The following is a 13,208-nucleotide window of genomic DNA, read 5'->3' as shown; positions in this document are numbered from 1 at the left end:
ACGTGCAAATGCACACACAAAGGACACTCCTCCCACCCCAGCTGCTGAATCTTCCAATCAGAACCCAGGAGCTGTTCAGTGCCCAGGCTTGACCCTTAACCATGCACGGCCTCCCTGGGCTCTTGTCATCCTCCCTCCCTGGCCTATAGGACCTATATGGGACCTACAGGCCAGGGACGATTTTACTTAGTATTTGGTATGTCACTGCCAGGTAGCCTTTTGGGCAATCAGACTTCACATCTCTGCTCTCACACCTTCTCTCTCCTTCATGGAGAGTGTTGGTACCCTCAAGCTCTTGACCACTAATGGCCTGGCTGGGTACTTGTCCTTTACCTCATCTACAGGCTGGAGTGTGGGTCACTCACCTGATAAACAGAGGGCCTTCCCATTTGGATCCATCTCTCTACATGCCCCTTTCTATAAGCTTTTAAATGTGTCCAGTACTGCTACTTGAGGCATTCTCTTTCTGGGGCTGGGAACTGAACCCGAGGGCCTTCGGCACGCTAACAAAGCATTTGTTCACGGAGCTGTAGCTCACTGCACCTACCCTCTCTAGCCTCCAAGTAATTTTTTTGTTGACGATAATTTCTTACTCAGTTACTTTCTCACAGTGGTCTCTTTAGTGAAGTCTATGCTGAGATCTCAACTTTCATGTGAATACTTTGGTGTCATCCCCATCCACCAGCATTGAGTCCCCCAACTCTGAGCCACTTGTTTGCTTCCCCAGGCACTGCTCCTTTTAAGTGCCCCCTTCACCCCGAGGCTATCCCCCCAGACCGCCATCACAGGCTTCCCTGTGCAGACATTTGAGTGAGAATGACTAGTTTAAAGCCTAAGCCTTCAAGCTCTGCTCAGAACTGTTTCATGGTTCACGGGGCCTCTAGACACTGTCCAGATGCCTACAAAAGTCCCACTTGCCCTTGCGCCTCTTTGCAGCTTGCTTATTGCTGTAAGACCTTCTTCATGATGTCCAATTACTTAACAATTCCTACCTGCTCTTCCCAACTGTCCTCTGCATACATCATGGAATGGGAGCAGAAGATGGTACGGAGCAAGGTTGCCGCTGACTGTCCACTCAGCTCTTGTGCAGAAGGCTGACTGCCACAATAGTATTTTAAGTCAACATCTTTACATTTGTTTTAAAAATTTTTTACAATTCCTATTTTTGAGGAGAGAAGACTAGTGCACGTCAGGGAACAACTTGTAGGCGTCGGTTCTCCCTTTCCACCACCATGTAGGTCCCAGGAACCAAATGCATGCGAAGGCTTGGCGGCCTGTACCTTTCCCCGTTAAGCTATCTCAAGGCCACAGAAGCCAGTTTACATGTGGCAGTCAACCAGCACTCAGCCCCTACTCTAACAGCTTCTCTGAGCCTCTCTACCAAGGCCACACTCTCCTGCACACTGGGCTCAGAATGACTATGAAGAAACCTTAAGATGTCTAGGTGGGAAGACTTCCTCCTCTTGTTTTTTAGGGTACATTTAAACTCAGGAGAATCTTGGAGAGATGGGCCAGGAGGTAAAGTGGCTGCCATATATACAAGAGGACTACACTCTAGGCTCCTGCAATCCCAGTGCTCAGGAGTTGGAGAAGAGATCCATGGAGCAAGTTATCTAGGTGGACTACTTGAGTCTCAGTATACAAGGCGGAATGTGACCGTAGATGCCTAATATCAACCTCTGACCTCTACAAGTAATAATGTACATGTACAGCTGCTTCCTCTCATGTCCACACACACGTGAACATACATACACACATAAGCACACTACACCCCCCAAACTTTTATAAAGAACTACCCCCTCAAGCCCCTCAGCACACAAAACAGGAAGGAAAAGCTAAAACCACAAGCAGGGCTCTACATCTGAGACTCTGTGACACACAAGGAAGAGCAGTCTTCAGGACAGAGTAGCTTTACCAAGAAGCAACCTGACTTTAAGCCTGATCCTAGAGGCACATGGGACAGGGCTCAGAGTGCAGCTAAGTGGGATAAGGGGCTGCAGTTTCTGCTCAGCGCACAGCATGGCACGTAGTTACAGCAGGGCCTTCAGCTCCTTCACATCATCTCTAAGCTTAGTGCTTCCAGGACGACCACTAAGCCCACCAGGAAGTGCAACTGCAGGAAGCTGCTGCCTCGTGAGGAGAGCTCCTGCCAATGGGCACACAGACAACAGTGACCTCAGTCACTGCTCAAGTTCTGCAATACTGCTTCAAGGACAGAGTTCTAAATGCTACTATACAGACAAGGCTGGTTTGGGGCCTGGCTAAGGAAGAGCAGGAGGCCAGGAAGTCAGTCTGTGAGTCAGGTCTCTTGAAGCTTCCTCTAGTTCCTTGCTTTTATCTGGTATCAGAATAGAGTTATGTTGTAAATTGGACACACAAGTGCTGCCATTTGGTGAGTACAATTGTCAAGAGTCAGGCTTACTCTGTGCTTGGAGCACAGCACTTTGTACCTGCATTCCACCCGTGTCACCCGTGTTTTAACTCAGGCCTGGTCTCTCACAGCTATTTAAGCTTCCAGCTGGATCATCCCAGCATCTTCTTTTCTACTTTTACAGAGCACAGAATCCAAACATAAGTCAGTCCGATTTTGCATTTGACTTGCAACTGAAATAAAAATACAACTTGTATAATGACTCTCATGTTTTATAGACTGCTCCATTTTCAGGGCGGAACTTTAAAACTATGAGTGGAACAGCTCTGCTGTAGATTCATCAGATTCTCTGGGACTGGTAGCCTATCTCATCAAGTGCCAAGGCAATTAAAGAAAAGCCAGGATGGAAAACTACTTGTTTTATCTAGCAATGAAGACATCTTGCAAAAGAACACACAATAACAGGAGGTGTCCCAGGCTTCTTTCCTCACCAGTGCTGGGCGCCATGCAAAGGCTGCATGCACTATGGCATGGGCAGCCCCAGACTGTATGCACAGCACAGGGCAGAAGAATGAGCTTGCTTGTACTTGACTGGGTGGTGTCTACGATCAAGTAAAACTTCATCAACTGGGCCAAGGCCAAGGAGATGCACAGAACCATCAACAAGTGATCTAAGCAGACAAAAACTATAGCCACATGGCAGAAAGGCTTCAGAGTTGCTCCTATAAAAGAAGGACAATTGCCCAAAGGTTCCGTACAGCACAGTAAAACTTAAGGTCAAAACAAAATTAAAATTAGCCCCTCACTGTTGGAAGCATGATGAAAAGGACAACATGGCCGGAGCCCTGGCAGTACTGAGCACACCACCCAGCACATCTTTTCCCTGGAAAACTACAAGAATTTGCTTTGTTTCCTCCCTTGGAAACCAGCTACACCACTTAGTCATTTGCTATGAGAGTTTCAGTCCAAGAATTTACACAGGCACGGAGTACACACCAATGGTATGACCAGAGGGCCCCCAGCATACCTGGCCCGAGCAGTGGTGACCGATTCAGCTGAGTGCCAGCCTGGTGTGAAGGCGGCGTCTCGGCCCGGTGTGTGGTGCTGCTCGAGGTGGGGGTCGTGGGGGTGGCAGGGGCTGTGGTACTGCTCTGGATGACTGGATTGTTTCTGTCCCACATGTTTACAGTTTTATTGTTGTAGGTGCTTGGGTCCCCCCAAGCTGAGGTACCATCATCAATTTCCATTTTGCGTCGGATGGAGGGTGGGGAAGGCTCCTCCCAGCCAGTCGCCTCACTGCTGTCCTTCTGCTTGACTGGCAGTGGCCCCCCAATCCACCCTGTCCCTGTCTGCTTAACAGAAGCAGCTCCTCCCCAGTTACTCACATTGTTGTCTTGGGGCTTATGAGCCCAGTTCTGCTGGGGACCAGGCTTGAGAGACTCCCCCCAGTTTGTACCTGGATTCACCTTAGCATTTGTGCCACTGCCCCAGCCACTGGTCCCACATCTCGTGGCATCATTCCAACCAGACCCTGACCTATTACCATCAGCATCCCATCCAGATCCATTTTTCTTTCCATCCCCTAGATGTCCAAGGACAGATGATGAATCTGCCCAGTCTCCTGCCCCTGTGCTCCAGGCTGGGTTTGCTCTTTGTCCATCTCCCCAGTTTTGGGATTTGGGCTTCTGAGGCTCACCCCAGGTGGGTGATTTGTCCTCTTGGTTTACAGTCCCACTCCAAGCATGGCCACTCTTGGTGGCAGCAGCATTGTTAACAGCAGTAGAGCTTATTGAGTCCCCCCAAACTCCTGGGCCACTTGGCGCTTTGTTGTTGCTGTCTCCCCAGCTTGTGTTTGCTGGCACGGCGGCAGGTGGTGAGCTGACCCACCCCGATACTGAAGAGGTATTTGTACTGTTCATGATGGACCCATCAGTCTTCCCCCCTGAGTTTGAAGGCTGAGTAGCTATACTACCCCAGGCCTCTGTCCCATTGTCATTTTTCCTTTCAGACCTAGGGGACTCTTCAAATTCCCAGGCAGTGTTTTGCTTTACGGGAGTCTGTCCCCAACCACTGTTAGACAGAACTCTTGGGTCAAGGTCATTCCTTGGCAACTGGATGTGCCCTTGGTCTAGAACCCCTTTGTCTCGCCTCCGGCCCTCTCCTGTCCCTTCCCTCCCAGTGCTTCCTTCATTGTGATTGCCGGACCCATCACTGCTTCCTTCACTTGCTGTAGTTCCAGAAGATGTGGCTTTGGCCCACGAGTTCATGTGTTCACTGCCAGGCTGCAGGGCAGGGGTCTGGCTGGCAGCACTGGCACTGTCCCACCCTGTTGATCCTTTCCCACTGATGTCACTACTGGAATGCTGGTTTGGGGGCTTCCCCCACTCCCCATTCACACCATTAGAAGAACTTCGGCTGGGATGGCCCCAAGCTCCTGAATGGATATTACCAATGCCATTGGTGCCACTGCCCCTTCCCCAGGCAAGGATGCCAGGCCCTGCAGGAGGCCCTGAGTCCCAGGCGTTCCCTCCATTCCCTTCCTTCTGCACAGCACTGCTGGATCCGTTCTGCTTAGCACTTAATGCTGAGTTCACAGTGTCTCCATTCCCTTGACTGAACCCACAATTGGTACTTCCTGTGGCAGGGTTACCAGGGGACAGTCCCCACACAGAACTGCCCATTCCTTCCCCACCACTCCCACTGCCTTGAGAGACTGATGATCCGTTAGCACCAGGAAGGCCTTGCAGGTGGGGTGGGATGATGGCCCCCATACCAACAGCCATGCCCCAGTTTGGCAGTCCGTTTGTCTGCATTGCATTGATAGGGTTTGGTGAAGAGTTCATGGGGTTAGTGTTATTTGGTCCATCAGTGTTAAGGTTCTGAGGTTGTACGCTGAAAGACACATTCTGAGAAGTGGATGTCTGTGGTTCTGCGCTCTCTTGGGGCAGCAAGTTTCCCCAGGCACCTAGGGCGCCCACTGGGTTCCCATTCTGGCTGCCCATATTCTGACCTATGGCACTGACTGGACTGCAAATACTGGAAGGGTTGCCTGTTGCCACAGTTCCTTCATGCCCGAGTACAGGCCAGGCAGCTGGGTTGGCATTTGGATTAAGGTTGAGATTAATGCCCGCATTGGAGTTAGAAGCACCCCAACAATTCTGACTTCTCCCATCTCCGATCATGTTGTCCATTTTCCCATCTCCACCACCAACAGAGCAGTGAGCCAGGCCAGAGCTGGAGCTTGTGGCTACACCCCACACTCTGGCCACGCCCCCGTTCCCATTGGTTCCTCCTGCCCCAAGGGCACTCTGGTTAGAAGGGCTTTGGACGAGTGCGCCATTGGTGCCATGACTGCCGTTTGTCTTCTTCAGGTGGCTCGGGAAGCTGCTCTGGGCACTCCCTGTAGCCATGCTACTGTTCTCTGAGCCACAGTTGGAGGCAGAGTCAGTGTCGGTAGGACATTCTGAGGCAGATTCCGTCTCAGTTACTGGGATGGACGGCCACACCTCCGGCTCAGTCCTGTCTATTATCACTTTATCCCAGCTGCAGTTGGCTTCACTTCTGTAAGAGGGATGCTGTCCCCAGTGGGAATTTTCATAATGATCTACCAATCCACTGTGACCAAGATCTGGAAAAAGATGAAACAAAACTCAAAATTAGATTCTCCTCCCATCTGTCAATGAATCAACTAAGAACTAGTTTTGGGGAGAAAACTAGCTTTTTATCTTAAGTTCTCAATTCTCATTGAAAAATGCATAAAAAGCATAAGGGGCTGTGGGTGTGGCTCAGTGGTAGAGCACCTGCCCAGCACATCTAAGTTCCTGGGTTCCATCCCAGGACTACAAAACAGCAACAACAAAAACCACCAACCAACCAACCAACCAACCAACCCCTTAAAACCCCGAATGTTTCCTTGATGTTATCAAGATGACTGGACTAGCTCCTGCTGTGCAGGAGACAGCAACCAACATTCAAAAATCTACTTTGGTGAAATTCTTAGGAATCTAATGGTGTGGGGCATGTGTACCATTTCTTCTAAAGTGAAGGATGAGTTACTGCACTTAGAAAGAAGCGTTTAATGGGCCTGTCTGGATTCTGGAGACAGCACATCTACTCACTTGGGTGTGTTACTCAGGGTCCGTAGACCCAGTGACTTGGGAAGGTGCTAGCTTCGTGTGGAGCCTGAACAGGAGAAGACTTCTCAACAGGTCCAGGCTACTATGCAGGTTGCTCTACCAATTGGACCATATGGTCCTGCAGAGCCAATGGTGCCTGAGGTCTCAGTGGTAGACAGGGATGTTGTTAGGGTGTTTAGCAGGCCTACAGATGACTCACAGAGACCTTTGGGATTTAGGAGCAAGGACCAACCCTTGGCTGCAGACAACTATTCTCTCTTTGAAAGACAGCTCTTGGCTTGCTAGTGAAAATTGATCATTTGACAATCAATGGGCCACCAAGTTATCATGCAACTTGAACTTTCTATCATGAGCTGAGTATTACCAAACCCTCCAACTTATAAACTAGGATGTATACAGCAGCAATCCAATCAAATGGACACAGAATATATATGATCGGACCCAAGAAGGTCCTGAAGCCACTAGCCCAAATGCCTACAGGTTCTATTCCTGTTACAATACCATCTGCTGAGATATAACTGTGTGTTCAGTTGACAAGTGTGTACCTGGGAGGGATATTCCTCATTGTCAACTCGTTTACATCTGGGAGGGATATTTTTTCTGAATTAAATCATGTGAAGTGGGAAGACACATTTTTAACCTGGATCTTTTGAGATGGGAGGATCCACCTTTGCTTTGGGCTACACCCTGGCAGGCAGCCTCTATAAGGACAAAGAAGCAAGCTTGCTAACAGCCTGCTCATTCCAGCTGTAAAGCCCGTGCCTTCACTGGCAGTGGAGCCTACGTCTTTGGAATTCTCCTGTACACTGAAGGCCAGCTAAGACATCCAGCCTCGTGGGCTGAATCACTGCTGGAATCTCAGACCTTCCATTGGTAGACAGCCACTGCTGGATTAGCGTATAACAAACCCCACATAATTCCCGCTCTAAGTCTGCTCCTCTGGAGGACCCTAACTGATATACTCTAACATTTTAATTTTTATATCTACATTTGGTATTAGACCTTCATATATGCCTGTGTGAGGGTGTCAGATCCTCTGGAACTGGAGTTATAAACAGTTGTGAGCTGCCATGTGGGTGCTAGGAATTGAACCTGGGTCCTCTGGAAGAGCAGCCGCTCTTAACCTCTAAGCCACCTCTCCAGCTTCCCACTCTCCTAATTTGGATGGAGCTCAGGGAAAGTCAAGACCACTTGAAGAACTATCACAGTCATCAGAAGGAACATATTGTGTTCAATATCAACCTTTGAAAATAGTTACACAAGCTTTGTTGCTTGACGTAAAAACTAACATAGCTGGGGGATAGGCAGGAAACGAAGCTCTCTATGTTCAAAGGTTGGTGCTGACCACAGTATGAGCCTAAGCTTAGTGAGGCTCACAAACAAACCTGGCCCACTGTGCACACAGGGAAGAGAAGGTGAGGGAAGTGGGGTGACCAGCTGAAGTCTGAGACTCCTAAGTAGTGAGGAACCAAAACTCATGCTTCAAAACAAGACTCTCCTGCTAGTTACCACACATCAGTGCAACTCCCCTAAAAAGGGAAGATAAATGAGGTTCAAGTGTAACGCTAAATACTCTTTTTCCTGTTTAAATGGCTTATATGTTCTATAAATAGTAGCCTCTATAAAAATCTAAGCAACATAGCTGTCTTAAGTGACTAAATCCAAAAGGATTAAATCAGCGGGCGGTGGTGGCGCACACCTTTACACTTGGGAGGCAGAGGCAGGCGGATTTCTGAGTTCGAGGCCAGCCTGCTCTACGGGGTGAGTTCCAGGACAGCCAGGGCTACACAGCGAAACCCTGTCTCAAAAAACCCAAAAAAATAAAAAATAAAAATAATTAAAGGATTGAATCACAACAACAAGGGAAAAAGCTTTCCTCTTGATGTTTAAATACCCACATTACCCTATGAGGATAAAATTTTCTCTTTTTAAAAAATATTGTTTATTATTATTTATACCAGTACACTGTAGCTGTCTTCAGACACACACCAAAAGAGTGCATCAGATTCCATTACAGATGGTTGTGAGCCACCATGTGGTGCTGGGAACTGAACTCAGGACCACTCGGAAGAGCAGTCAGTGCTCTTAGCCCCTGAGCGTTCTCCCCAGCCAGAGGATAACACAGACCTCCCAAAAGCTATAGTAAGCCACATCCATATCAGGCAGTGACTTGGTCAGGTAGGAAAGTTAGGACTCTGTTGAATGCTTTTATTGGCACTCACACAAACAGCAAAGGAGTTTGTTCTTCACCACCACAGGTCTTTTAACTGAATGACAAACCACAAACTGGAGAAAGCAGTCCCTGGTGGTTTTGACCATGTGTGTCCCTTAATATTTACTGTGAGCACAGATTCCTTGCCTCTGGTTTTTGGGTCAAAGAGCATAGCTGTCGTTAGCTCTTGAGACCCTCCCTCTCTACCACATGTAAAATTGACTTCATATAAAAATCCAAGGGAGACATAATCAGCCACCAAACCCGGACACTATTGGATACGCCAGAAAGATTTTGCTGAAGGGACCCTGTTATAGCGGTCTCGTATGAGGCTATGCCAGTGCCTGGCAAATAAATACAGAAGTGGATGCTCACAGTCAGCTATAGGATGGAACACAGGGCCCCCAAGGGAGAAGCTAGAGAAAGCACCCAAGGAGCTGAAGGGGTCTGCAACCCTATAGGTGGAACAACAATATGAACTAACCAGTACTAGTCGGCCATCATTGGGAAGAGAGGCCCCTTGGTATTGCAAACTTTATATGCCCCAGTACAGGGGAATGCCAGGGCCAAGAAACAGGAGTGGGTGGGTAGGGGAACAGGGCGGAGGGAGGGTATAGGGAACTTTTGGGATAGCATTTGAAATGTATATAAAGAAAATAGCTAATAAAAAATAAATTAATTTTAAAAAATTCAAGGGAGAAAGTACTTTGTGTTCTAAATTCCTCCAACGGAGGGGCAGAATCTCTCCCATCTCATCTGTCCGCTGCTACAGCCCAGACAACCAGCAATGTGGAACACAGAAAAATTTGCTGTAAACGATAATGTCTCTAAAAGAATAATCTGCCGTCGTGTTTCCGTACAAGAGACGACATGTCAAGGTTGAGAGTATGAGGAGACAATGAGGGGTAGTGTAGGGAAGGTGTGCCTGCCTGGAGTGTCTGGCAGCATGGTAGGTAGGCAGCACCATGGTCATGGCTTTGCTCAGTGCAGCACTGCAGCTCAGAGCTGCCTGTCACTCTGGCTGGGAGAAGCAGCTGCTCCAGGCTCAGGGTCTGTTTCTCTCCTGCTTTAGGGAGAGGAAATAGCTGCAGCCCTGTGGAAAAGATGGCCCTTGGCAACCAGGCTCTGACTGTAACAGGTCCTTTAAGCTTTCATGATCTAACCATAGCTGATACTAAATTCTCTCAATTCTCAAAAACAGTTTACTTCAGGACCCAGTGACAATTCAAACCAGAGCCACCTCTCCCCATCCCTTCTATTTTTTTGAAAGCTAGCCAAAATAATAATGGCATATTTCCTATTGGCTGAATGCAAAAAATCTGGTATTTCCCCTTTGTTTTACATTCCTCCTTGCCTTCCTCTACACAACCCCTCAACACCTGCAGACCAGCAACGTAATATTCTATGCAAGGTCTATATGTAAACTGGCATAAGTCCACCTTCTTAATTATTTTCCTGCTTCAATCCAAAAAGGGTGTAAGAAGCACATACTAGTCGGAGCTTCTGTTTATAGATGTACAAAGTAGACACAAATACAATACATTTAGGCAGAAGAAAAAACTGTTTAAAAATTTTTAAAAAAAATTTGGGCTGGTGAGATGGCTCAGTGGTTAAGAGCACTGACTGCTCTTCTGAAGGTCCTGAGTTCAAATCCCAGCAACCACATGGTGGCTCACAACCATCTGTAATGAAATCTGATGCCCTCTTCTGGAGTGTCTGAAGACAGCTACAGTGTACTTACATATAATAAATAAATAAATCTTAAAAAAAAAAAAAAAAAAAGAAACAAATTCTAGCTGGGTGGTGCTGCTGCACACCTTTAATCCCAGCATTTGGGAGGCAGGGGTAGGTGGATCTCTGAGTTTGAGTTCAGCCTGGTCTGTAGAGTGAGTTCCAGGACAGCCAGGGCTACACAAAGATACCCTGATAAAAAGAAAGAAAAGAAAGGAGGGAAGGAGAGAAAATAGAAAATAAGAAGTCAAGAGCTTCAAGCTGGCGTTTCCCTGAACCCTTGCGAAGCCACGGTCTGTAGAGAAGACAACGTGACAGAGAAGGCTTCTTCAGAAATGAGCACACTGTGTGAGCTCCTCTGTGTATGCACAGATATATCCATGTCATCAGGGCAGGGTAGGTTTTCCTCCACTTGGTTAAACAAGCTCTTCTCCCATTAACTTCCTGTTGGGATCTTCTGTGAGAAAGCCCAGGTCTCACTCACCAGCAGCACACCTGTACAATGAACATCTAGACTGTGGCTGCAAAGACCATTCCACCTCTCACCACACCTTCGAAGGAGCAGAGGCCCGCACAGAACCCACCCTGTCCAGGTAAAGGCTTGTAGCCCATGTCTTCCGTTTAGTAAGCCTACCTTTTCTATACCCATGGCTCTGGCTTAGGCTGCCAGGAGGTCTCCCCTCAGTTGCTTCCTGGGCATTTTAGGCTTCTGTCACTTGTCATTGGGCACACTTATTTGAGAGCCCAGTTTCCATGAGGTAAATTACCCACACAGTTATATATAAATTGCAGGCATAGAATTAACTATTGTAAGTTTGATGCTTGAAAATAGACCTTTGAATTGGTAGATCATTATCAAAGTCTGTTTCTGCTTTAAACTGACTACGTTTCATTGCCATCTCATGTTATTAAACATTACAAATATCCAGGGATGATAATAATAATTATTACTTTTGAGACTGGTTCTATTATTAAGCCCTGACTGGAACTTGTTATATAGAAGCAGGCTGGTCTTGAACTCACAGAGATACACCTGTCTCTAACTCTAACACAGTGCTGGAATTAAAAGCATGCACTGGCATTCCTGCCTAGAACTTACTTTTAATACACAAGTATCGGGTCATCCTACAACATGGACTATGTTGACATCAAAAAGGAAAGGGACTGCATTCTGAAGAGCAGACCTCTCCTTTCAGATGAAGATGCAGGGCTAGAGGTGGCAGAAGCAGTAGAGACTTCCACCCCACCTAGTCAGTCACACACAGCAAGCTTGGACATTCCCCAAGCTCTCACCTCAGCTGAGAGGTGAGACTCTGAGATACCCAGCAGACAGACACATTACAGATCCAAAAGGAGTGATAGGGGACAGACACAGGAATCTCCAAATACAGGCAGTGGAGGGCAGCCCTTCACACGGACCTCTAGGGAAAACTAAGTACTGTCACCTCTGAGGCCACACAGATAACACGTGTTGACCAGACATAGCTGTGGTAGAAAGAAAATTGAATTTGCACATTAGGACTATGTCGGTGTCTGAGGGGGCTGCTGGGTCAGCGAGGTGATAGTAACACTCAGCAGGCAACACTGCCAGACACTGGAGGGAGAAGAGAAGGTAAAATGAAGCTGTCTGGGAGCTGAGAGCAACTTCTCATTTATACTCATTATATAGACTGATTGAATTTTCAGACTTTTTTTTTTTATCCATAAGAGTTATACTCTATACAACTCGTGTGTGCGTGTTCGTGTTCTATGGTGACCATGCAAGTATCTAGATAAGCTTCCTGCCCAGTCTGTGTTTATGTGTGAATCTATATATCTATAGATTTTTCAAGACAAGGTCCCACTATGGTGCAAAGGCTAGCCTCAAACTCTAGGTAAGACACAAAAATTCCTCTCATTTCAGTCTGAGTAGTGGGTAATAGAGGCACATGGAAAGAAAGCCTCAGGATTGATGGGACAGCGTAATGGCCACGCACCTGCCTAGCAATTACAAGGTCCCGGTCCTATCCCTAACACCAAACAAGTCCCAATCTTCATGGTCCTTACCTTGTTGGAGCTTGCTGGGATGTTGCTGTGCCCCAGCTCCAGGGAGGGGAGGAGGGCTGGCCCCTGCAGGTCCAGCAGCCTGTGCTGAGTTCAAACTGGTCAGACCCCCTGTGGGCAATGGCTGGCCTCTCTTTAACAGCTGCTTCTGTTCTTGCTGGCGAAAGCGTGGAGGCACCTCCCGAGGCAGGTAACGGGATGCAGCTGGCTGCTGGCCACAGGCAGATGCACGTTTGCCATTGCTGCCGCTAGAAATAGTGCTGGTGGAAGTACTGGGACTGGTACCGGCAGGTTGGGGCTGGCTTGAACAGGTCTTAGTAAGTTCTGGCACTGAAAAGACCCAAAAGGAAAAATGACCCAAAGCTTCAATAACACCTTAAAATTCAAATAAAATATACCCAGCAACCCGAGGAGGCACTGCTTGTTTAGTCTGTCTGTATACTGACTGCCCGAGTGAGTGTGGGCATGACCTTCTGTGTGGCGTCTACACAAACAACAGTCCTCTGCACGCTGTGTTACGGCATGACAGAGTGAGCATGTATGGAGACCTTACCTGCAACACTGCTGTGCTGTCCCAGATGTGTGGCCAAGGATGCAGAACAAGTGTATCAGTGCACAGATCTTTCGATCTGACCCTTAATACCCAGACCTACCATCACTCTCCGTGTAAACCATTATCCAAAATAGAGAGGGAAAGTTTCTACCTAGTTAACTT

At 47.7% G+C, this 13,208-nt stretch overlaps 1 protein-coding gene across 7 annotated transcripts in view; it reads right to left on the bottom strand.

Annotated features, from left to right (window-relative positions):
* Nucleotides 1-13,208, bottom strand: part of Tnrc6c (trinucleotide repeat containing 6C) — a 109,737-nt gene that overhangs the window by 36,491 nt on the left and 60,038 nt on the right. For all 7 annotated transcript variants that reach the window (XM_030245905.1, XM_006533111.4, XM_006533109.4 and 4 more), the window contains 2 exons: nucleotides 12,497-12,823; nucleotides 3,399-5,999 (listed from right to left, as the gene is read on the bottom strand). In XM_030245905.1, coding sequence (XP_030101765.1) covers nucleotides 3,399-5,999; nucleotides 12,497-12,823 — 2,928 coding nt within the window. The remainder of the gene's footprint in view (nucleotides 1-3,398; nucleotides 6,000-12,496; nucleotides 12,824-13,208) is intronic.

Source organism: Mus musculus, chromosome 11 (assembly GCF_000001635.26).
Source record: "Mus musculus strain C57BL/6J chromosome 11, GRCm38.p6 C57BL/6J".
In the NCBI taxonomy this organism is placed as follows: Eukaryota; Metazoa; Chordata; class Mammalia; order Rodentia; family Muridae; genus Mus; species Mus musculus.
The sequence above is the reverse complement of the archived record's forward strand: the minus strand, read 5'-3'. Positions and strand labels throughout refer to the sequence as shown.